The sequence below is a fragment of the Mus musculus genome, chromosome 2 (assembly GCF_000001635.26).
Source record: "Mus musculus strain C57BL/6J chromosome 2, GRCm38.p6 C57BL/6J".
Lineage (NCBI taxonomy): Eukaryota > Metazoa > Chordata > Mammalia > Rodentia > Muridae > Mus > Mus musculus.
This window is the reverse complement of record NC_000068.7, coordinates 154,611,410-154,636,066: the sequence shown is the minus strand read 5'-3', so window position 1 is coordinate 154,636,066 and position 24,657 is coordinate 154,611,410. Positions and strand designations below refer to the sequence as shown.

Sequence of the window (24,657 nt, the reverse complement as noted above, 5' to 3'; positions counted from 1 at the left end):
TGATATCCAGGTGATGGTCTCTGGGGACACCATCCCTCCCAAAACAAAATGGCAAAAGCCTGCTGGCAGGAATCCCTTCTCTTTCTCTGCATTTATCTTGACTGGCATATAAGTGTGACAGATGGAGACATAGCAAGTATTCTGCAGCTTGGAGTGTGAATGCCACAAGCCAGAGACTCTAGAGCAGAGAGTCAGAAGCCGGCCCTCGGTGATACACCTAGCCTGCTACCCAAGCCCAGGACTGCTCCTTTCAGGCCTATTTTGATAGGAGAGAAACAAAGCCCTAGCCATTAGCCAGTCTTCTACTACTATACGCATATTAATAATGATAAGAGCAAGGGCTAGGGATGGCGGGATGGCTCAGTGGGTAAGAGCACTGACTGCTCTTCCGAAGGTCCTGAGTTCAAATCCCAGCAACCACATGGTGGCTCACAACCACCCGTAATGAGATCAGATGCCCTCTTCTGGTGTGTCTGAAGACAGCTACAGTGTACTTATGTGGGCCAGATCGAGCAGGGACTAGGCGAGTGGGGTTGACCAGAGTGAGCAGAGGTCCTAAATTCAATACGCAACAATCACATGAAGGCTCACAATCTGTAGCTGTACAGTACTCTTACCCACTGAGCTATCTCGCCAGCCCGAGCCCTTGCTCTTATCACTATTAATATGTGTATAGTAGTAGAAGACTGTATAGCTACAGTGTACTCATTTATATATATAATAAATAAATAAATCTTAAAAGAAAAAAAAAAAGAGCAAGGGCTCTGGAGCCAGGGACACCACTCATTTGCCTCAGTCGGTAGCAGGCTTATCTACCATGCACAAAGCCCTCCAACACCTCATAGACGGGCACACACACTTATAATCTCAGTGCTTGGAAGATCAGTTCTAGGTCAGTCTCAGCACACATGTGCATGCACATGCCAGTACAAGTGCCCTCAGAGCCTAGAAGAGGGTGCCATCCCTCAGAGCTAGAGCCACCTGATGTGGGTGCTGGGGACTAAACTCAGTGCACTTGGCCTCTGAGCCGCTGCTTTGTTTTAAGAGCCCCTGTCTTTAAAAAACAAAACAAAACAAAACAAAACAGTCTCTGATCCATAAGAGATACAGAGAATTCTAGGAAAGGTTTCCACTGTTCATGAGAAACACTATGATTGGATTTTCTATGGAGAGTAACCCTGACAGGGGCAGCGAGGTGGCTCAGCAGGTAAAGCCCCTGAACCTGACGATCGTGACCTCACTTTCTGGATCACCATGGTGAAGGGAGAGAACCAGCTCCTACTAGCTGTCCTCTGACCTGCGTATGCACCTCAGCACTTGTGTGAGCGTGTGCACATGCGCACACATTAAATAAACAAAGGTCGGAAACAAGAGTGCGGGGCATGGTGATGCTCTTTAATCCCAGCACCCATTAGGCAGAAGCAGGCAGATCTTTGCAAATTTGAGGCTGGCCTGATCTACATAGCCAGCTCTGGTCAGCCTGGGCTACACAGCCATAACCTGTCTCTTAAAAAAAAAATGACTGTAAACACCAGGTAAGCCAAAATGTAGGACCAGGCCACACCTTATGATAACAGCCACCCTTGATGCTGAGCTGACCGATTGCCCTGGCTCAGTCTCCTGTTATGTCAGATAACAAAGTCCCTAACCATTTAAGCCAGCTAACAACTCAAAGGTCTCTATGATCTAACCTAACTATATATCATTTCTCCAGGCAGCAGGGGTGTGACCCCAGTGTCACCAAGCTCATAAATGGGGGGCCATGTCACCCCACTGCATCCCCACCCACCTGCTCCTTCTTGTGCTGAATCATGTGGGACTTGAGCTGGAAGTAGGTGCTGAACTTGCTGGGGCAGAACTGACACAGGTAAGAGCTGTCGATCAGGACCACCTGCTTGGCCTCTGGCTTGTCACCTTCATCCTCACCTGCCGTGGGCAAGGCCTGGGGCTGTGTGGTACTGGACAGTGACTGACCCAACCCTAGGCAGAGAGAAACAGTCACAGGGAAGGGTGTTGAGTGAGGTAGAACAAGCGCCACCCCACACGGAAAGGCTCCTGGGACACCTACTGCAGACTTGCTGCCACACGCTGTGTTCAAGGCTGCACTCGAACTCAGCACATTTGCTCCGGTACAGCGAGACATGAGGCTCTTAACTGCAGAGCCATCTCTCCAGCCCCAACCTTGAACTTCTTTTTTTTTTTTTTTTAATATTTTCCCATTAATTTTTAAAAATATTTTTAATTAGGTATTTTCCTCATTTACATTTCCAATGCTATCCCAAAAGTCCCCCATAGCCTCCCCTCCACTCCCCTACCCACCCACTCCCACTTTTTGGCCCTGGCATTCCCCTGTACTGGGGCATATAAAGTTTGCAAGTCCAATGGGCCTCTCTTTGCAGTGATAGGCTGATGGCTCAGCCATTAAAGGCTAGGCTCACAACCTTGAACTTCTAATCCTCCTCCACTATCTCCTAACTTCCACCCACCCTGCTCTGTTTATGCACTGTTGGGGCCTGAACCCAGGGCATCCTGGGTGGAGGCAAACACTTTATCCTGAGCTACATGCACAACCCTTGAAATACATTCTGACTGAGAGACAGCTAGTGACCTCTGTTCCTCTTCCTACCCTTGCTTCGATACTGCCCTCTCCATGGTCATTAAACACTGAAGACTCCTACGCATACTCAGACTGCCCCCTGGGCCTTTCTAACAAGGACACTTATCTTTGCCCCATCATTTTTTTGCTAACTAAGCCATCCCACACTCCCTGTCATTAAGAGCCTATAGAACAAACGATGCCCTGGGCTCAGCGTCTGGCACTACATAGAACTGGGTGAAGTAGCGCAGGTCTGTAACCATGGCACTCAGGAGGTGGAGGCAGGAAGATCAGGTGTCCAAGGTCAATCTCAGATATACAGCAAGTTCTAAGCCAGCCCAAGCTACATGAGACCCAGGGGAGGGGAGGGCACAGTGAGAGGAAGGAAGGAAGGAAGGAAGGGAGGGAGGGAGGGAGGGAGGGAGGGAGGGAGGGAGGGAGGGAGGGAGGAAGGAAGGAAGGAAGGAAGAAAGGAAGGAAGGAAGGAAGGAAGAATATAGATTCTAATGTGGGATTCAGACTCAGCCAGAAAGAAAGAGATAGTAACTAATTAGTGAGTGATGTCTACACCTGCCCTGAACACAGTATTCGAGTAAGGGCAAATATATTATATATTTGGCGTCCTTCCTTTCATCTTGTGTTCCCTTTTTTAGATAGGCTGCCATATAGACTGGACTCATAATCACTATGCGGCAGAGATGGACCACCAACTCCTGCTCCTCCCATCTTAGCTCCACCAAGGCTGGGATGATACCCGTCTACCACACCCAGTTCTCTGGCTCCCATTTCATAGATAAAGTAGGCTGAAGCCCAGAGAAGTCACAGAGGCCACCCAACGATCAGCTATGAGGCTGGGTTTGCTGGGACCGAGCATGTATCGCCGAGATAGAGCTCTCCTCTAGAATACAAGAGACCCTGGATTTGGTTCCCACAACAATCAGACAGCTCTCTAAAGCTTCAGAGGGGATGAGGGGAGAGAGCGGCTCTCCCAGTCCACTCACCCGTGTCTTCTTCTTCCTGCCTGTTGGGGTTCAAAGCCATGACTTGTACGGTCACAGAGTTTCGGGAGACTGTGCCGCCACTTCGCCCTGGAGGCCACACCTTATGAGTCTGCATGTGCTTCTTGACGTTAGACTTCTGGGCAAAGGCACGGCCACACGCAATGCACTGGAAGGGCTTCTCCCCTGTGTGGCTATACGAACAAGGTTAGTCAGCATTCTTGTGTACAAACAAGGACATGGCCTCTGCCCAAGAGCTCACAGTCCCCAGGGGGGCCCAGAGATGCCTCTGGCCGTCATTCTGACACCATGAAGACCTGTTCTCCCAGTGTGGCAGATAGACCAGTCTTGGGTTCTTGAACCTCTCCTTGGCTACCTCACATCTGAGATGACAGATTTCCTGACTGGAAACAAATGTTTGTGTGTGTGTGTGTGTGTGTGTGTGTGTGTGTGTGTGTGTGTCTGTGTGTGTAAAAGCATGAATGTGCCACAGCATATATGTGAAACTGAACCCAGGTTGTTGGCCTTGGCAGCAAACTCCTTTACCATCTCCTTGGCCCAAGTACTGTCTCAACCCAGTGGCTGCTATATTTGTTATTAGTTATTAATTAATTGGCATTTGTTCTTTTGGGGTAGAATGTTTGCCTGTTTTGTCCTTATGGGGACAGGACCCCAGAACTCCTACAGTAAGTCATAACCTCCAGCTTTGGGAAAAAAATTTTTTTTCTTTAAGATTTATTTTTATTTTTTTGTGTATGGCTGTTTTGAGTGCATACATGTCTGTGTGCCACATGTGTGCTTGCCACAAACAGAGGTCAGAAGAGAACACTGGGCTTTCTGGAATTGGAGTTACAGATGGTGCTGGAAATTGAATCTGGGTCCCCTGAAAGAGCAGCCAGTACTCATAACCTCAGAGCCACCTCTCCAGTCCCCAAGAAAATATAAAAAAAAAAATTTTTTTCTAGGTCTCATGTAGCCCAGGTCGGCCTAGAACTTGCTATATAGCTAAGGTTGACCTTGAATACAATCAAGGATAGCCTTGAATTTCTGATCTTCTTTTCTATTCCAAGTACCAGGATTACAGGAGTGCATTACCACATCTAGCAAAATCAATTTCCTGTTGTTTTGTGGTGCTGGGGACTGAACCCAGGGACTTGTATACACTGGGTAAGAGCTGGGCCACTAAATCCTCTCAACATACCACTGCAAAACTTAAGGTAATTTTTTTTTTTTCTTTTGAGACAGAGTCTCACCATATAATCCCAGCAGGCCTGAAGCTCACTGGGTAGACCATACTGGTCTCAAACTCACAGAGCTCTAGCTGCCCATGTCTCCTGAGAGCTGGGATTAAAGGTGTGCACCCCCACATCCAACTTTCAAGATAATTTTAAAAACGAAGCCGCCCCATTGTTTGCTGCTGAATATGAAAAACCACTTCTTATGAGTACCTGTGTATTGAAAATGCAGTAATCAAAAATGCAGTGACTATAACAATGATGTCATCTAGAACCGAAGAGGCACCATGCAATAAGGTAGATGCCAGCTGTTTGGGACCTGTCACACTTAGCTTCATTAGGGTGAAATTTAAAAGTTCTGATTCTCAGCTGCACTAACCAGGTTCTAACAGCCATGCAAGGCTAACAGTGCCAATTTGTACATTCCCAGCATCGCTGAATGTTCTCAATGAGATCTAGTTTACTCTCAGCAACATTTGGCAATGTTTGGAAACGTGTGTGTGTGTGTGTGTGTGTGTGTGTGTGTGTGTGTGTGTAAAGATGCTCTCTGTTCAAGAGTGCCTGCCCACACAGGCCTGCCAATCTTCCTGTCTCAGCGAGTATGCTCAGGCCCCTGGATCTGAGAAGAATGTAGGAAACCCTCTTCCTCTGTATTGCAGGCATGCGGATGGGCAGAGGGCCTGAGAAGGGCACCTCACTTCCCGGCCCTGTGCTGGAGACACCGGCCCTCAGGGCTACCTTCGGATATGCTGCTGAAGATCAAAGTTCTTGGTGAAGGACTTGTCACAGTAGGAGCACTTGAGTTTCTGAGCTTTTGGCTTCCCTGCAGCTGGAAGGCAATGGAGGAGAAGGATGGTCAGGCTGAGGTCCCAGTGGAGGGAAGCTGGGAACCGCTTCTCCCCTAGGGTCAGACAGGCACACACGTTGGAAACATCTCTATCTATGTGTAGGCACTGTAAGAGGGAAAGTCCAAGGCTTGCTCTGAAGGGAACAGACAAAGCTCTCTCAAAGGCTTCCTCTGCCTCACAATGAAATCCACCCTCTCTGTCACGGCCTTCAGAACTCCACTTCCTCAGCCTCTGCCAACTTCAGCATTCCCTCCATCTTGCGATGGACTCCTTGCTCCTCGTGATGCCCGCACACATGGTCTTCCCTCAGGACTTTGTACCTGTTCATCCCCCTGCCTGGGAAGCTTGCTCCCAGGTACCAACATGACTTCTTCCTTCCCTCCAGAAAGGTAGGTGTGTCCTTTCCTAGCCTGCCCATCTCTCCATCAAACTGTGAGTGACCGACATCAGAGGAGACCTTGGACAGGGATCTAACCCCTAGAGGGTAATGCACAGACGTTAGTGCACATTTGTGGAAAGAAGGGATAAGGAAGAGGTGGAAAGGGAAGCCCTTAAGAAATTCCCAGTTCAGCCGGGCGTGGTGGCTCATGCCTTTAATCCCAGCACTCGGGAGGCAGAGGCAGGCAGATTTCTGAGTTCAAGGCCAGCCTGGTCTACAAAGTGAGTTCCAGGACAGCCAGGGGTATACAGAGAAACCCTGTCTCAAAAAACCAAAAAAAAAAAAAAAAAAAAAAGAAAGAAAAAAGAAAAAAGAAATTCCCAGTTTCTTCCCCCACACATCCCTTCCCTAATTCTGCCTCCACGGTTCTGATGCCACACTTAGCATCTCTGGGAGGGGGAAGATCACACATGTGTGACTGATAGCCAGTTCCAGCCCCTCCTTCCATCTTCAAATATCCCCTACGTCAAAGGATAGTCAGGGTTCCTGGCTAAGTCAAATATTTCCCAGGTTTCTTCACACCTATGCATGGCCACATGACTACATATGCAGAAGGTGCCATCTAGACCTTCTGGGAGCCGGGAGATACCCCTTTACCCTTCTCTTCCTCCTCTTTCTTCCTATCTGGAATATGAAACTGATGACTGGCATTTTGGCAACCTAGGTGACAAGGCACCCTGATAAACCATGTCCTTAGAAGCCATGCTCCAGGGACAGAAACAGAACGATAAAAGTCACATGGGTGCTTGGTGACAGTGCCACAGACTTCCCAGATTTCCTGCTTCTGGCCCAAGGAAAGAAAATCCTCACCAGTCTGAAGTCAGTGCTACTTCAGCCTTCCCAGTACACGCCACCAAATTCAACCCTAACCATTTTTACAGCAAAGACCAGAACCAAGCAACCTGTGGGGAGGCCAATGCCGAGGAAAGATGCCCGGGTTGGGTGGGTGGCTAACCTTCTGGGAGTCCACTGGCACCTTTAGCACGTCTGGTCTTCAACGTTGGTGGGGAGTCAAAGGTGGCCACCGTGCTCCCAGTTGCATTGGTCATGGGGGCAGTGGAACTGGGTCCTTTGGGTTTGAATTCCTGCTTGCCAGGGCTGTACACTGGGGGAGTGGGGTACACTGGAGCCTCCACACACTGGCTTGGTACCTAGAAAGACAGCACTGTGACAAGGTAGAGCCTTTGAAGGGACAGGAGAGAGAGCTTCACCAGCCATGGACCCTCACTGTGGCCCTAGCTGCTTTCAACCACTGCCCTTCCATCACCACTAAAGCTCGCCCCTGGCTGGCTCAGGCCAAGTACTCCCAAGACCCCTCAGAACTTCATGAAGTGGGCCAATAAGACGGCTCAATAGGTAAAGGCCTTTGCTCATGATTTGCTGGGATAAAGGCATGCGCCACCATGCCCGGCTAGCATTGAGGTGTCCCGCTGACCAGCTTGATGGCTTTAGTCAGCATGTGGAGAGGACACCAACCCACAGGGTAGGAGAGAATGGATTCTTACAAGTTGTCCTCTGACTACCACACACATGCCTCCATCCACTCAATAAAAGGAAGAAAAGGGGAGGGGAGGGGAGGGGAGGGACTTCATGAAGTAGCTTTGGAGCTGGGCTGTCTGGGTTTAAACCCAGATTTTGCTACTCGGCCCTAAGTGGCCTCACACGGTTTGCGCGTTCCACCTGTAGACTGCATGATTACAGCCCTCCTCTCCCCAACACAGGCACTCATGAGAGGAGGGTTGGGTCTGTTTCTCTTCCCCATGATGACCGTGCCCAGCTTCCCTGAACGCACCCACCACACCACCGCCTCTGCTCACCTCCAGGGGCGGGTACGGCTGCATCCCCAGCGCCTGGATCTCCACCGTTCCGTTCCCAGCCATGGGAGCAGCAGCATTGTACACCTCCACCACACTGTTCCCAACAGGGTTGGAGCGCCCAGAAGGGCCCAGAGTCTGGGGTGGGGGAGGAGGAGGCTGGGGGGGTGGGGGGAGAGGCGGAGGGGGTGGAGGAGGGGGTGGAGGCTGGGTGAGGTAATTGGGCACAGGATGCATGTTCAAGCTGTTCTGCAATCAGAAGAGAAAATGGCAGCATTGAAGTGTCCTACAGGTTTTTTTTGTTTTTGTTTTTGTTTTGGTTTTTCAAGACAGGGTTTCTCTGTATAGCCCTGGCTGTCCTGGAACTCACTTTATAGACCAGGCTGGCCTCGAACTCAGAAATCCGCCTGCCTCTGCCTCCCCCCAGTGCTGGGATAAAGGCATGCGCCACCATGCCCGGCTAGCATTGAGGTGTCCCGCTGACCAGCTTGATGGCTTTAGTCAGCATGTGGAGAAGACAGCAACCCACTGGGCAGCTTAGAGGATAGCGCTGAGACAGGGAAGGAAACGAAGACCTGGGATGACTTCAAGGGACATCGGCTGGGAGCTGCGATCCCTCTTGTCTATGGTTGGTTAGGCTAGCCTGCCTTGGGTATACACATGTCAACAGAGAAGGCCTAACAAGGGCATTGCAAACAACAACAACAACAACAAAATAACAAAACAAAACAAAGGTTCATAAAACAGGACTGGCTCTTGATTGGTGACTCTGGGACATTTCCCAGGACATGGACCACAGAGCATCTGCTTACTGGAATATACCAGAAACAAGGCTTAGGGGACCAGCTCTCTCTCCCTTCTGAGAGCCTGACCACCACATGCCCTAGAAAAATCTAGGAATCCACTATATTTTCTATTTTTTTTAATGGAGCAAGAATAAAAACCGAACTTAAAATAGCTGGAGGATGGTTGCCAAGTCTCCATTGCTCTGCAGAGCTGGCCAGAGAAGACAGATAGTCCCTTTCATGTTGGGGAGCTGGTGCTAAGGCCATTTCCTTCTGCAATATTCTGATTTCACAGGAGTTAAGTTTTCAGGCTTGGAATTAAACCCTTGAGAGATGTACAAGGCCTTGGGGTCACTCTCCAGCATTGCAAGAAAAAAAAAAAAAAAAAAGGAACCCCATGAGAAAGCCCCGCCTCCCTCCTTACCTGCACAGGTGGGGGCCCTGGAGGCATTGGCTGGTCCAGGGATGTGAAGGCAGACATGGCAGACATAAGCACATCATCGCTCACCAAGATGTTCCCTTGCACCAGGGTCTGGATCAGTGGGGAGGGGGGCACTGTGATGTACGTGGAGATCTGAGGAAGAAGGAGGGAGCATGTCTGAGGCTCTATAAGGAAGCAGGGGATTGGGGGGGGGTGATATAAAAGGCCTAAGTCCCACAGGTGGTGGTGGTAGTGACACACACCTTTAATCCCAACGCTCAGAGGCACAGGCAATCGAGTTTCTGAGTTCGAGGCCAGCCTGGTCTACAGAGTGAGTTCCAGGACAGCCAACGCTATACAGAGAAACTTTGCCTCAACAAAAACAAGAAAGGAAAAACACAAAAACCAAAAACCAAATAACCAAACAAAAAAACCCTAAGTTCAAGCCACACATATGGTTTTACGTCTAAAATCCTAGTACCTGGGAGGCCAGAGGATATCTGGGAGTTTGAGGCAGACTTATTACACAGTAAGTTTTAGCCCAGCCTGTGCTGCATAGAAAGACTGTCTCAAAAACCAGAGCAAGGGGCTGGAGAGATGGCTCAGCAGTTAAGAGCACTGGCTGCTCTTGCAGAGGACCCAGGTTCAATTCTCAGCACCCACATGGTAGTTCCTAACCATCTGTAACTCCAACCCCAGGGACCTGATGTCTTCTGTTTTCCAAGGGGATCAAGCATACATTCACACACATGCAGGCAAAGCACTCACATATAAGATATACTGAGTAAACCTAAAACACAAACAAATGAGGAAACCAAAACACAAAACAAAACAAAGCAAAACAAAAATCCACGAACAGCAGACATTAAGAGAAAGGCCCAGGTTCTGGAGTCTTCCTGCCTCTGTTGCTCCCTGTCACTCGACACTTGGCAACCATTGTATGTCTAGGAGCCTCCAATTAGTTACTATCTACAAGGAGGGGTCATGTCACATCTCTGGGAAAGGGGCAAACTTTTGGTCCAGCACTAACACTCCTGGCTTCTGTCCTAGGGAAACACAATGTCCACAGAGCAGTCACAAGTCTCTCCAGGGGCTCCTCCATCTAAGTAAACGCCCACCACGCACAGGATCTGATCCTCCCCTCACTGGCTCAGCCCCAGCCACGCTGCCATCCGTGTAGCTCCACTTCTAACTCAGAGCCATGGCACCTGCCGGCACTGGGACACTTTTTATATGTGTGAGCCTGTTCTTTCACCTGTTAAATGTCACTTCTTCAGGGTTCTTCCCAAATATCATCTATAATACCATACGGGAAAATCCTCCACCAACCAAGAGACTGCAGAAAGTATAACTTATTTTATACAGGGCAGGCACACTGTAACTTTCAGCCACTGGCTAAAGGAAGAAAATGAAGGGAAGGCAAAACAACACACACAATACACACCACTCACGTCAGCACAGAGACCAGACAGCAGCAAGTGAGCAGCCATACAGTGGGGAACTAAGCTTCAGAGAGTGTTGCGGGTGGGGTAGGGAACAGGTGTTAGGGGAAATATACTTATGCTGATCTGAATGATCTAGAAAAGTGGGTGGACTTAGGGATATACATTGCTGCCACCTGGCAAGACGCATCCTAGCTCGGCCTTGAACTCTTGATTCTCCTGCTCCAGAATCCTAAGTGTTGGAATTACAGATGTACACCACTATGCCCACAAAACATGTCCATTTTCATGCATCTGTGTCCTATCCACTCACCGTACCCCACAACAGTAGATTCTTCATCTGTCCTACTCAGCATCATTCCTCCAAGACTCAGTACAGTATGTGTATGGAAAAAGACCTGCTGAAGGAATAACCAGGCCAAGGAAGGAATGACTACCTGGCGGTTGGCAGGAGGTGGGGCCTGCTGGACGGCAGCGGGTGCTGCTGACGGTGTATAGATGCTGTTGGTAGCCAGCGAGACTGTGGCCAGGGCAGGGGCGTTTGCCTGGCACTGTTCACGCTTGTGGGTCATGAAGGCTGGCAGTGAGTTGAACTGCTTTTTACACTTCCCGCAGAGAAAGACATCCTCGTCATCTGGTTGAAGAGGCCACACATGAAGTGGAGTAAGGAAAAAAGCAAGAATGAGTTGGGGGACTCACAGTGGAGACCTGGAAATCATATCTGGCCTCAAAAAGCAGCAAGTCTGAAACCATTGTGTGACTTGCTATGCAGATGTCAAGCATCAACCATGGGCTTCCTAGGAATGTTCAGAGCCCAATAGGTACCTTCAGGAAGAGCCAGCCAGATGCTGCCAGATATCAAATAATTCAAAATATGGAAACAGTACAGTGACTTCACTTCCAAGTTGACCAATAGACTCTATCCTGACTGAATTGAGTCTCCAATGCCACTTCCTCATGCCTCTGCATCCACTATTCCCCTGCCTGAGTGGATCTCAGATCAACTCACTCTGCAAGGCTCATCAGCTTTAAAGATTCTTCTTTATAAAAATTGATTTGTATTTTTTTAATTATGTGCATGTGTGTATGTGCATACAAGTGCAGCACCCACAGAGGCCAGGAGAGGGCACTAGTTCTTCTGGAGCTAGAATTACAGGCAGTTGTGAGTCATCTTAAATGTGTGCTGAGAATGGAACTCAGATTCTCTGCAAAAACTGCCAAGTCATGTCCCACACCCCCAGGAAATCTGCTTACAGCCAGGGTCACAATTCCTTATTCTGGGCTGGCTTCACAAATAACAAGTTTCTCACTACCACCAGCTGGCATGTTCTTGAAGGAAAAGAAGCATGTTTTATTGATCAGCACAGCTGTGATATGTCCTGGGTACCTAAAAGGTCCTCAAAGGGTATGTGCTGGATAAAGGAAAAAAACACTCAAAGGGTAGAGATAGCTAGCTGCAGAAACATACTGTGTCTTAAAGCACATTATAGCTCAAATGTCCAATTCATTACTCAATTTTTATGTCTGGTATTGGTTATAAAACCCAAACACATTGAGATATAACCCCAAAGCTGGCATAAATTTTCACTGTATTCTTCTTACCGACTAGAACAGTGGGAAATATGACTTCCTACTTTTTTGTTTGTTTGTTTGTTTGTGGAGACAGTAGTTCTCTGTGTATCTCTAGATGTCCTGGAACTTACTCTGTTCCAGGACATTCTGACTTTGAATTCAGAGATCTGCCTGCCTCTGCCTCCTGAGTGCTGGGACTAAAGACATGTGTCACCACCACCTGGCATGACTTCCTACTTAAAGTATATATTTCCCACCGGGCGTGGTGGCGCACACCTTTAATCCCAGCACTGGGGAGGCAGAGGCAGGTGGATTTCTGAGTTCGAGGCCAGCCTGGTTGACAAAGTGAGTTCCAGGGCAGCCAGGGCTATACAGAGAAACCTTTCTTGAAAATATTTCCCAATTTGCTTTGGGAATATCACAGGACTATTTTCTGACCAATGGGATAAGGGCAGAAGTGTAATATTTATGCAAATTTCTCCTAAAAGAAAAAGTACAGCTGGATGTAGTGTCATACACTGACAATCGCATCTCCCAGGAGGCTAAAGGCAGGAAAGTCTGGAGTTCTAGACCAGCCTGGGCTACATATGAAGCCCTAACCTCAAAATCCAATACAAACAAAATACGAAGGGAATAGGTATGCCCTCCACTTCTTTTTTTCTTCCCCTTCACGTGGGCCAGAAGATGGAGATCATAGCAGGAGCTGGGGAAGCAAATCTGGATAGCTGCATGAACACAGTCAGGACATATCTACAGATGGTCAGTCAGGGCTTCAGGGAAGAGAAAAGGTAGCTTCGCCTGTGAGGAAACCAGCAGAAACTTCCAGTCCTTTCTTCTTTTAGATTAGGTTTTGTTTGTTTTGTTTTGTTTTGTTTTGTTTTTTGAGATACAGCCTCAGCATCCAGCTCTGGCTGGCCCGGAACTTGCTGTGTAGACTGGACTGGCCTCAAACTTGACTTCACTGAGATCCTTCTTGTCTCTGGATTAAAGGTGGTGACTGCTTCCTCCTCCTCCTCCTCCTCTTCCTCCTCCTCCTCTTCAACATTTATATCAGTGGGTGAGAGTATAATTGTGCTACAGATCGCATATGGAGGTTAGAGAGAGGACAGCATGCAGGAGTGGGCTCTCTCAGTCTACCACGTGAATTCCAGGGATCGAACGTCAGACCTGGCAGCTGGCGCCTTTACTCACTGAGCCCTCTTGCTGACCTCAGAAACTTCCATTTCTTATATATAATAGCTAAAGCCAAGTTCTGAGTACTCTCAATTTCTTATGAGGTAGGACAATTACCCCTGTTCTGCCAATGCTGACACTGAGGCTCAGCTGCCAACCTAGGACAAGCTAGAAACTACAGGAACAAGAACCTAAACATTATGGAGACAGGCAGGCAGATCCCTGTGAGTTCAAGGCCAGCCTCATCTACATACCAAGGCCAGACCCTGTCTCCAAAAAACATATTTTTATTATAATTTGAACCCAGGTGTTATTTCTGTGTGCCTAGAGTGATTCCCACATACTCAGAAATGTTTGTGACTGTATGGTAGAGCACACCCACAAAGGCACTCAGGAGGCAGAAGTAAGAGGGCCAGGAGTCTAAGGCCACATCATCTTTAAATAGCAATTTTGAGGTCAGCCTAGGCTTTGTGGACATGGTCTCAAAATATTAGAGAAAAAAGTTACAAATAAATTAATAAAGACTCATACGGGACTCCCAGAGAAGTCCTTTGCTCTCTCTAGGTGCCAGAAGCTTAACTCATAAACTGGAATAATCTATGTTCTCTCTTCACAGAAGGGAAGCTGAGCCATGACTTCCAAGGCAAAGCATCAGGGCTCCTGGATATTCGCAAATGATGATGCCCACCACCCACATTGGCTAAGCAGTAGACAGAGGAAGGCATGAGCCAGAAGGTTCAGGCAGGAGGAAGGAAGAGAATTCAGACACCAGAGGTCAGTCTGAGGCCACACAGGCAGTCCCCTTCCATGCCCTGTGAACCTCACACAGTCTGCATGCGGAGCCACCTGTCCTCTGCTGATGGACAGGGCAGATACTCACCCAGTGGCTGGATGGCAGGTGGCGCATTTACACTTTGTCCTGTGGGGTCAGGGACTGCTCCTTGGCCATCCAGTAAGGACTGGACGGCCAGAACCGTTTGATTGTCCATTCCTGAAACAGGAAATGCAGCCTGTGAGAAAGGGGGCCCAACTTTCACCCAACTTCACCCTCCCAAGCCAGAGCAAACAAAACAATCCAAGATAAATTCTCTCCATTACACTGCAAGAGATTCTAGGAAGGACATGAGTCTGGAAACATTGTCTCATAGTAGATTACATTCCTAAGCCTCTCACAGCTAGGAAAGTGTTGTATAAGAAGTTCTGAAAACTGAGTACAATAGTGCATGCCTTTAATCTCAGCACTCAGGAGGCAGAGGCAGGTGGATCTCTGTGAGTTTGAGGCTAGTCTGGTCTACAGAGTACCAGGACCTTTAGGGCTAAATCAGTGGTTCTCAACCTTCCTAAAGCTATGGTCCTTTAATACAGTTCTTCATGTTGTGGTGACCTCCAACCATAAAAAAGTATTTTTGTTGTTACTTCATAATTATATTTTTGCTACTGCTATGAATTATAATATAAATATCAATGTTTTCTGAAGGTCTCAGGCAACTCTTTGAAAGGCCATTTGACCCCTAAAGGAGTCATGACCCACAGGTTGAGAAGCACTGGACCAAATAGAGAGATCTTGTCTCCAAAAAAAAATTGTTTTTAAAATGAAAGTTTCTTGCCAGCCAGTGGTGTCATGTCTTTAATCCCAGCAGGGGCAGAGGCAGGGGCAGGGGGCAGGGGCAGGGGGCAGGGGGCAGGGGCTGATCTCTGTGAGTTCAAGGCTAGCCTGGTCTACAGAGTGAATTCCAAGACAGCCTGGGCTACACAGAGAAACCCTGTCTCAAAAAAGAAAAACAAACAAACAGAAAAACAAAAGTTTCGTGAAAGATCACCTGCCTGCTTTTATTTTTGGATATAGGGCCTCACACTAATAGCCCAAGCTGGCCTTGAACTCATTATGAAGGATTAAGTTGGTCTTGAGTTCACGGTGATCCTCCTGCCTCAGCCTCCAAGTGCTGGGATTACAGATGTGCATCTCCACAACCAGTTTTATGTGGTTTTGTGTGGTGCTGGTGAGTGAAGCCAGGGCTCTGTGCATGCCTGGTAGGGATTCTAGCACCTGAGCTGCATCCTTAAACCAAGATTCATGTGCACAACCACACATGTGGAGATCAGAAACAACTCTATCAAGTTAGTTTTCTTTTCACCTTTATGTGGGTTCCAGAGATCCAATTTAGATCCTAAAGGTGGCACGGGCCTTTACCTGCTGAGCCCTCTTGCTAGGCCCCAAGATGTCTAAGGAGCTGCCTCTTACATACTGCCTTTTTGTTTGTTTGTTTTTTGGGACAGGGTTTCTCTTTGTAAAGCTTTTGGCTGTCCTGGAACTCAATCTATAGACCAGGCTGGCCTCGAACTCACAGAAATCAGTCTGCCTCTGCCTCTGAGTGCTGGGATTAAAGGCGTGGACCACCACACCGCCCCGTCACAGTGCCCTTCTTTACAACATCCTCTTCCTAGAACAAAGACATGGAAGTCTACACTCCACCCCTGATTGTGAGGATAGGCTCTAGGGATTGGAACAGGAAAGAGGAGCTGAGAGCATACCCCACTGAGAGATCACATGCTTAGCATGTACAGAGGTCTAGGCATGTACAGAGGACATGCTTAGCATGTACAGAGGTCTAGGCATGTACAACAGGCCAATGACTACCTCAACCCTGCAAAATAAAAGTGAGAATTCTTTTGGGATTGTGAGGAGCCAACTCACCCCCCCCCCCAGCCCACCTTCCTTTATACCTTTTATAAACCAGCCATTTTGTAATGTCTCAGAGCATCGCTAGACACTAAGCCACAGAGCCCTTTGGAAAGCCCATTACCTGATCCACCTCACCCACACCCCACATGACTCCCAAGTCTCCTTGCATTCTCTGTTCTCATCTCTGTCCATTCAACAAGCATTTGCTGTGGAGTCTTCAAGTCATCTGCCTGTGACACCATCTTCTTGCTTATCTCCCAATGTTCCTGTCTCCTCTAGCAAAACTTAAGCTCTCATCTTCTACCAGAGACCATCCGACAGTGCCGGACACACCAAGATCCCCCCTCCTTGACTCCAGGTGTGCTTGAATCTCTTCACTTTGCTAGAGGGTCTTCTTTACACTCTCCTCCTGCCTGCCCTAAAAGGTAGCTGTTTTGAGTTCTTTCTGTCTGGATTTTGAGGAGAGCTGCTGCGAAGCCCTGGTTATGCTTTAAACTTTTAGTGTGTGTGTGTGTGTGTGTGTGTGTGTGTGTGTGTGTTGTGTGTGTGTGTGTGTGTGTGTGTACTTGGGGAGATCAGAGGGGTATCAGCTCCTCCTAGAAGCTGGACTTACAGGTAGAAGCAAGTGTCCCAAAACCATAAAACTAGACCATTGCATAGGTAGAAAGCCAGCTTATTGGGGGACAAACTGCTGCATCAGAGAGTGGAGAGCCACAGCCTGACCGGAAAGCAAGCGGATTTTATGATACTCAGCAGGGTGGGCGTCTTTGAGCTCATGCAGGCTGTTTGGGTTAAGTGGGAACTTGATGGACTTTGTTCCCCATCAGTTGACCATCAGAGGCAGATAGGGTAAGCAGTGGCTTTCCTGCCAAACAAAAGCATAAGGAATACTGAATTCAGATTTCTGTTTACCCAATAAGAATCCCTCTATATACCCCAAATCCAGCCTCCGTTGGGCATGAGCTATCATCTTAGGACACAGTCAGCAGCACTGCCATTTTTGGGCCTGCTTTGTGACCTAACAACAGGCAGCTGCTGCCTGATACAGGTGCCGAGAATCAAACACAGGTCCTTTGCAAAACCAATAAGCACTCTTAACTACTGATCTTTTTTCCCTAGCCCCACCAGCTAAAAGTTCTAACATTACATTGTTTGTTTGTTTGTTTGTTTGTTTTTGGAGACAGGGTTTCTCTGTATAGCTCTGGCTGTCCTGGAACTCACTTTGTAGACCAGGCTGGCCTGGAACTCAGAAATCAGCCTGCCTCTGCCTCCGGAGTGCTGGGATTATAGGCGCGCGCCACCACGTCCGGCTCCTAACATTACATTCTTATGGTCACTTACATAAACCCATGTTCTTGTGTCTTGATGCAAGTCTGGTGCAAATAGATCTTGAACTCATAGAATTCTTTTTTTTAAAGATTTATTTCTTTTTATTTCACGTATATGAGTATTTTGCTTGCACGGATATATGTGTACTGGGTGTGTGCCTAGTACTTTGAGAAGCCAGTAGAGGGTTCAGGATCTCCTGGAACTGGAGTTAAAAAATCCATCAGCTACTGTGTGAGTGTTGTGAACTAGAAATAGTTTGGTAAAGCTGGGATATGACTCAGTTGTCAGTGAGCCTGCGAGCACAAATAAAGCCCTGGGTGTGGTCCCAGCGCCATGCACACCAGATAGAGAAGTGCGTACCTTTCATCTCAGAGCTCAGAAAGTGGAGGCAGGAGGATCAGAAGGTTATTCTTCCATACTTAGTGAGTTTGATGCTAGCCTGGGATGCATAAGGCGCTGTTTCAAATAAAAAGACAAGGAGAAGAGGAGAAAATTAAAAAAAAAAAAAAAAACAGAACAGTTTAGAGATCCCTCAGTGAGTGAAAGGTTAAACAACTGGAGCGTCCACTCTGTCAAATTCTCAGCAATAAAAAGAGCAAATACTTGGAAAAGAAACAATTATTTGTCCTAAGTCAATTTCATCTTTCTATCTGAAACTCATACATTTAAAAAAAAAAAAAAAAAAAAACAGAGCCAGGAGTGGTGGCGCACCCCTTTAATCCCAGCACTTGGGAGGCAGAGGCAGGCGGATTTCTGAGTTCGAGGCCAGCCTGGTCTACAAAAGTGAGTTCCAGGACAGCCAGGGCTACACAGAGAAACCCTGTCTCGAAAAACCAAAAACAAAACAACAACAACAAAAACAAACAAACAACCCCCCCCCCCCCAGATATTCAGCTCTACAAAGGGACAGTTTAGAAATACTATCAGGCATTGTTTATGGTTGTAACAATGTTTGAAAGTTGTTCTTTTTCATATTACTTTAAAGTTTCCATACAATGTATTTTAATCAGTTTTCCCAATCTAATAACTTTTTTTTTTTTTTTTTTTTGGTTTTTTGAGACAGGGTTTCTCTGTGTAGCCCTGGCTGTCCTGGAACTCACTTTGTAGACCAGGCTGGCCTCGAACTCAGAAATCTGCCTGCCTCTGCCTCCCAAGTGCTGGGATGAAAGGTGTGCGCCACCACGCCCAGCCTAATAACTTTTATTATTTACTTTATATCCCGATTGCAGCTTCCTCTCCCCTCCTCTTCCCCTGCCACATCCTCCACTCCTCCCCCTCTACTTAGAAAAGGGACATCCATGGCTATCAACCTGCCTTGACACATCAAGTTGCAGTAGGACTAGGCACATCTTCCACTGAGGCTAAGACAAGGCAGCCAGCCCAGTTAGGGGAAAGGGACACAAAGAGTCAGAGACAGCCTCTGCTCTTGCTTTAGTTGTCCCACATGAAGACCCAGCTGCACACCTGTTACGCATGTGCAGAGGGCCAAGGCCTGGCCCATCATGCTCTCTGGTTGGCAGTTTAGTCTCTAGAAGCCCTTATGTGCGAGTTAGTTGATTCTGTAGGCTTTCTTGTGGTGTCCTCAACCCCTCTGGCTCCTTCCTCCCCCTCTTCCACAGGATTCCCCACGCTCCACTTAATGTTTGGCTGTGGGTCTCTGCATCAGTGTCCATCAGTTGCTAAAGCCTTTCTGTTGACAGTTATGCTAGGCGCCTGTCTGCAAGTATAGCAGAGTATAATTATTAGTGTCAGGGTGGGCTTTCTCTCACAGTACCCCTGTACTGGCTGTTTTTGTGTGTGTCAACTTGACACAGCTGGAGTTATCACAGAGAAAGGAGCTTCCCTTGAGGAAATGCCTCCATGAGACCCAGCTGTAAGGCATTTTCTCAACTAGTGATCAAGGGTGGAAGACCCAGCCCATTGTCAGTGGTGCCATCCCTGGGCTGGTAGTCTTGGGTCCTATAAGAGAGCAAGCAGGCAAGCTAGTAAAAAATATCCCTCCATGGCCTCTGTATCAGCTCCTGCTTCCTGACCTGCTTGAGTTCCAGTCCTGACCTCCTTTAGTGATGAACAGCAATTTGGAAATGTAAGCTGAATAAACCCTTTCCTCCCCAACTTGCATCATGGTCATGATGCTTTGTGCAGGGATAGAAACTCTAAGGCAATACCCCCCTCCCCCCAACCCAGTTATCTCTCTTAGGACTCTCCCCCTCCATCCTCCCCCATTTCTTCTCCAGGCAAAATGATTAAATTTAGTGAGGCAATGAATCATTAAAAATGACTAACACCTCACTTTAAGTCTTGAACGTGCTACACTGAATTGACATTCAAATCTTTTTAGATTTGAATTTATCAAAATTCTGATGTCTAAAATCCTTGGAATTATGCAACTATTCCATCCACTGGATGGTCTTTAGGTGGACTCCATATTATGAAATTTCTGCACCAGAATTGCATTATTCCTCACCTCATCACTCAATCGTGCATTCCTCGGTATTCTATAAAACCTAATGACTTTGTTATCGTTTAATATATTTTCAAATTACACAGGCAACAAGATTGAGAATGCTTGCAACATATCTGTCCATGGCAAAAAAAATCGCAAATGGAAAGTTGGACCCATCTTTCTTGGCCAACTCCATTCACTTTCACTTTGCAGTTCAGGTCCTTAACTCAGTATTTTCCTCAATGTTCTTCCCTTGCCCTGTTGAGTGAAGTTGTCTTTCTCTATGATACTACTGGGGAGTGGGGGGGGGGGGCACATACAGCGTAGAGGTGTCTTGAGGAAATGACGTGTGTCAAGGCTCTTGTGGCTCACTTTGATAATAGTCTATTTCACAGGTGAGGAACAGATAAAGTCAGGAGAAAGGAGGGTGAGAGAAGGGAGGATGTGGCTGGAAGTGACGCAGGCTTCCTGAACTGTGGGCAGTGAGGCTCCATAGCATGAAGAACACAAGCTGTTATCACCGGGAGAAGTCGGGTTCTTGGAATCACTCTGTCTATTAGAACTTCAGGAGGAAAAACAAAAAAAAATTTTTTTTCAAGATAAAATATTGGGCCTGTGAGATGGGTTCACACAGTGGGTGAAGGCACTTGGCAAGTTGAGTTTGGCTTCTAGGACCTACTGACTCCTGCAAGTTGTTCTCTGACCTCCACATGCATGCTGTGACCTAAGTATGCACACATACAGACCATACATATAAAAAAAGGTCGAAAACATAAAGCCCTTAATTAAACGTTCCACCCTCCGCTCCTTTCCCTTCTGGTGAAGTCCATCAGTACAAGCCGGGCACACTGCCCTTCCTTCCTTCCTTCCCATCAAGGCCCCTGGTGCGCTCCCGGAATCTTCCCTCACCCCACTGCTTCCTTCCTGACATTTCTAGACTTTTGGCAAATCTAACCTATTCTGCTTCCCAAATATATCTGGGATCCACCCTCTCCAGCCGCTTGGCCGAGCTCCTTACACTCCCTGCTGCCCTTCACCATACCCCCCCCCCCCCCGCATTCCCCAGAAGCCGGGGTGAACTTTATAAAACATACATCAGATGATGTGGCTCCCCTGATGAAAACCTTTTTTTAGCACCACACTGATCCCAAGATAAAGTTCAGAAGCCTCATCAGATCTGAGGAGGGCTTTTCTCAAGCCGCTCCGCTACACTGCACCGGGAATTATGGGAAATCTTGTTCTCCCTGGCTTCCACCACCTGGTCCTTCCGATGCCCTTTTATTTGGATCGCCACACACCTGCTGTTCTTCTCGTAGAAATTTTATTTATTTTGGTCCTGGGGACCTTTCAAGGCCAGTGAAACTACACTTCTCGAATCCTATTTAATTTTTTCTTTAGCTAATACACAAGCATATGCTTGTACGAAACGTTTAAACAATGCAATACCCCACTGTCCTCCAAAGGGAATGAACACCCACGACCTGACCACACGCAATACCCCACTGTCCTCCAAAAGGGAACGAACACCCACGACCCTGACTGACCACCCAGATCCACACCACCCCTGCTATTTTCTTCACAGAACACACCAGCTGGGGTCACCTTTGCAGTCTTCTTTTTTGAGTTCCCGTTGTTTTGTGGTTTTTCCCCCCTTTTATTTTCTGTACAATGATATTTTTAATACTTTTGAGATTATAATTTGATTAGGACATTCCGCCCTTCACTTTTCTCCCTCCAAACCTCCCATATAACCTCTCCACTCTCCTTCAAAGTCATGGCCTTTTAAAAAAAGTTGTTATTGAGTATATGTATGTACACATATATTCCTAATTGGTTTTTGAAAGTCTCATGGTGCCAAAGCTGGCCTCAAAATCCTTATGTGGCCGAGGCTAACGATCTTCCTGCCTGTCTTCCAACCGCTGGGATTATGAGCATGCACGGCAAACCCTGCCTGAGATTGCCTTCTTTTACTATTCTTTCCCACAATTCTGACGGCGGGGTGAGGTGGGGTAGTAATGAAGGAGGATGAGGACAAGTGAATCTGGCTTAGTAAGAATCACTGGATTTCTTTCAAAGGTAAGACTCAGGTGAGAGCTCATCCTCCAAGAAGCTAGTGAACTACAAGCCTTGGTTTCCTTCTGCCGGCCCGGCCCACAGATTTCCACTCGGGCTGTTCACTCCACCCTCCACCCACAAGGCTACTACTGTGTCCAACTCCTCTCCTGTCTCTAGAGCCATCCTTTGTTGTTAAACTCCAGCAGGTGCACATGGTGGCGCTCAGAGCTCCCTTTCTCCAGAGCCTGGGGCCCATGCACCACGGCGATCTTGCAGATCACAGAATCGAATCCGATTCGATCGGAGACCAGAGTAGCCCAAGCAGGCACACGCGTGCAGGGCTCAGATCGGAGCACGGTGGGTGCCCTGTGTTTACTGGTTTGGGCCGGTGGTCTCTCCCAGACTCCGCTGTGCACACAGGCGGCGCCTCCTTCTCTGCTCTGGACTTAGTAGGACTACATCCCAGCCCGGAGGCCACCGTGGGTCTCGGGACGTTCTGAGTGGTTCGGGCGCCCGACTGGGCAGCTGAGCCGCCCAGCCCTCCCGCACCGCCGTCTCTCCAGGCCCAGGCCCCCGGCTGTTTCCTGGGCGTGCACCCTCCCGCGCCGGCGGCCTCGACTGCCGCGCTGTTCCGGTCCCGAGGCCCCCTCCCCGCAGAGCCGGCGCTCCCAGGCTGTTCCCGCCCCCTCCCGCCCCGCGGCTGTTCCGGCCCGGACGCCCTCCGCCCTCCGCCCCGCGGCCTCCACGCGCCCTGGGCCCGGCGCTGCGAGGGCGCGGCGGGAGGGGGCGCCACGCGGAACAGCCGCTGCCCCGGCCCGACGCGCTCACCCTCCAGGGCCTCGAAGATCGCCTGCGCCATCTTGGAGCTGCCGCCGCCCGGGGAGTCGGAGCGGGGCTACGCAAGCATTGTGAGAACCGCGGCGGGGTCGGGGCCGCCAGGGGGCGCCCAGGAGCCGACGCCGAAGCCCCTGCCCCGGAAACAGCTTGCCCCGCTGTCCGGCCGGAGACCCAGTCCCCTAGTAGTTCCAATTCTACACAGACATACGTCCGGCGCTCGCACATCGCCTCCCAACGCGGACACCGACCCCAGTTCTTCAACACGCACCCCATGATCGCTGCACACAGTCTTCTTCAAGGTTGCAACACCAACCCACCTCACCGAGATTGTCTGTTACATGGACACCCCACACCTTGCAACTGTGCCACGCTGATTGGAAAGCAGCCTTCTCGAAGGACTCCTATCTCTGGTCTTAATTCCTCAGTTTATGTTAGATTCCCTCAGTGCTCTTCTTAACCCCAATTTCCAGCTTTGGAGGGACCTCCATTCCCATTCACACACCTCTCGACTGTGATTCTCTGAGACCCCATTTCTTTGACGACCCTATTACCATTTCAGCCATTCCTAGCTCAAACTCATAGGGAGGGGATCCACTCCCAACTTCATGTCGTCGTTTTTACATTTATTATTAATTTTGTTTTGTGTATATGGACACACATGGCATATATCTACACACAGACACACAACAAAACACATGTGTGAAGATCAGAGGACAACGTTCCGGAATCGATTCTCTTCCCTCCATCATGTGAGACCCTGGCACTGAACTCAGTCCAGCAGCAAGTGCTTTTACCAGCTGAGCCGTCTCTAAGTTTTGTTTATAATCCATGAAGTCCAATTTGAACTGCTGGTACATTATATTGATCAGTGTGTCAGTGTGGGGTCATCCACTGGAACATGGTTTATCAGGGACTACATATACACTTAGAGGACTTTCTCTCCCAAGACAGACCTCTGGGGATTTGTGAGGTCCTCATCCATGCATTCTGGAATGATGACTGGCTTGATCCTGTGCAGGTGGAGAAAGCTACAGCTGGTCTGAGTTTGCAAGTGCTGTAGCCCTGCCATTTCCAAGACACGATTTCACCCCAGGCCTCCCCAAACTCTGGCTCTTATATCTTTCCACCCCGACATTCACCATGATGCCTGAGTCTTGGAAAGAGGAAAAGATGAGATAGAAGTCCTACTGTGGCTAAACACTCTACTGACACTTTAACTAGTTGTGAGTTTCTGACTTAACTGTCCTCTGTTGCACAAAGTTCTGTAATGCTGGCTCACTTAATAGTCTCACTTAATAGTGTCAGCTGCCCTGAGTGTGTGGGGCTCGAAGAGGGCAGGGCTGCATACAGAGCCTGGTGAATGAATGCTAAGCTGGTGATCTACTTTAGCTCCACCTCAACCCTTGACCTTTAATTTTGACCTCAGTTTTTGTACTTACTATTCTCTCCAGCTTCCATTACCCTTCCTAACAGCTGACACCACTGCTTCTTGGGTCATCTACCTCCTCAAAGAGGCCTTTCCTGACCAACTACCCTGACTAACATAGCTTCTCCTTGTACCAGAATAAAAATTATCTGAAGCCATGGCTCCTCTTCTCCACCCCTCATTTACTTCCTGGTCTATGGCCTATGTTTTCTGATAGATTATGACTGAAGACAATTTTTTTTTTTTTTTGGTCTTGGCTATGTTTCTAGAACCTAGAACAATACCTGGCATATCGTAGGTGCTCAACAAACAAGTAATTTTTAAAAAAGATTTATTTATTTATTTTATGTATGGGAGTTCACTGTATATAGCTGTACTGATGGTTGTGAGCTTTCATGTGGTTGTGGGAATTGAATTTTTTGGACCTCTGCTTGCTCTTGGCCCAAAGATTTATTTATTATTATACATAAGTACACTGTAGCTGACTTCACACACCATCTCACCAGCCCCAAACAAGTAAATTTTTAAAAATTATATCTTCACTTCTATTATTTTGTG

General features: G+C 48.1%; 1 protein-coding gene and 1 long non-coding RNA gene across 8 annotated transcripts in view; one reads left to right on the top strand and one right to left on the bottom strand.

Moving 5' to 3' along the window:
• The window catches only part of Zfp341 (zinc finger protein 341), a 35,006-nt gene extending 10,755 nt beyond the window's left edge, over window positions 1-24,251 (bottom strand). Inside the window, exons 1-9 of one of the 3 annotated variants that reach the window (XR_374456.4) lie at window positions 22,665-24,251; window positions 14,204-14,314; window positions 11,016-11,212; window positions 9,140-9,289; window positions 7,934-8,179; window positions 7,072-7,267; window positions 5,568-5,658; window positions 3,598-3,788; window positions 1,790-1,980 (exon numbers count right to left, since the gene is read on the bottom strand). Coding sequence is in view for 2 of the 3 variants with exons in the window: in NM_199304.1 (NP_955008.2) it covers window positions 1,790-1,980; window positions 3,598-3,788; window positions 5,568-5,658; window positions 7,072-7,267; window positions 7,934-8,179; window positions 9,140-9,289; window positions 11,016-11,212; window positions 14,204-14,314; window positions 22,665-22,695 (1,404 nt within the window). In the remaining variant the exon portion in view is untranslated. Of the gene's footprint in view, window positions 1-1,789; window positions 1,981-3,597; window positions 3,789-5,567; window positions 5,659-7,071; window positions 7,268-7,933; window positions 8,180-9,139; window positions 9,290-11,015; window positions 11,213-14,203; window positions 14,315-17,695; window positions 17,807-22,664 lie in introns of those variants that run through there. The other 2 variants (NM_199304.1, XM_011239488.3) reach the window with 2 other exon arrangements.
• On the top strand, window positions 3,713-16,624 carry Gm14198. Of its 5 annotated transcripts, XR_375142.4 has the most exons (4): window positions 3,713-3,801; window positions 5,489-6,066; window positions 13,940-14,097; window positions 16,286-16,624. It is a non-coding gene; the product is annotated as a predicted gene 14198 (long non-coding RNA). The 5 variants fall into 5 exon arrangements; XR_866875.3 differs by lacking the exon at window positions 16,286-16,624 and having other exon boundaries at window positions 13,940-14,206; XR_866874.3 differs by lacking the exons at window positions 13,940-14,097; window positions 16,286-16,624 and adding an exon at window positions 11,194-11,648.
• Window positions 24,252-24,657: the final 406 nt, after the last annotated feature.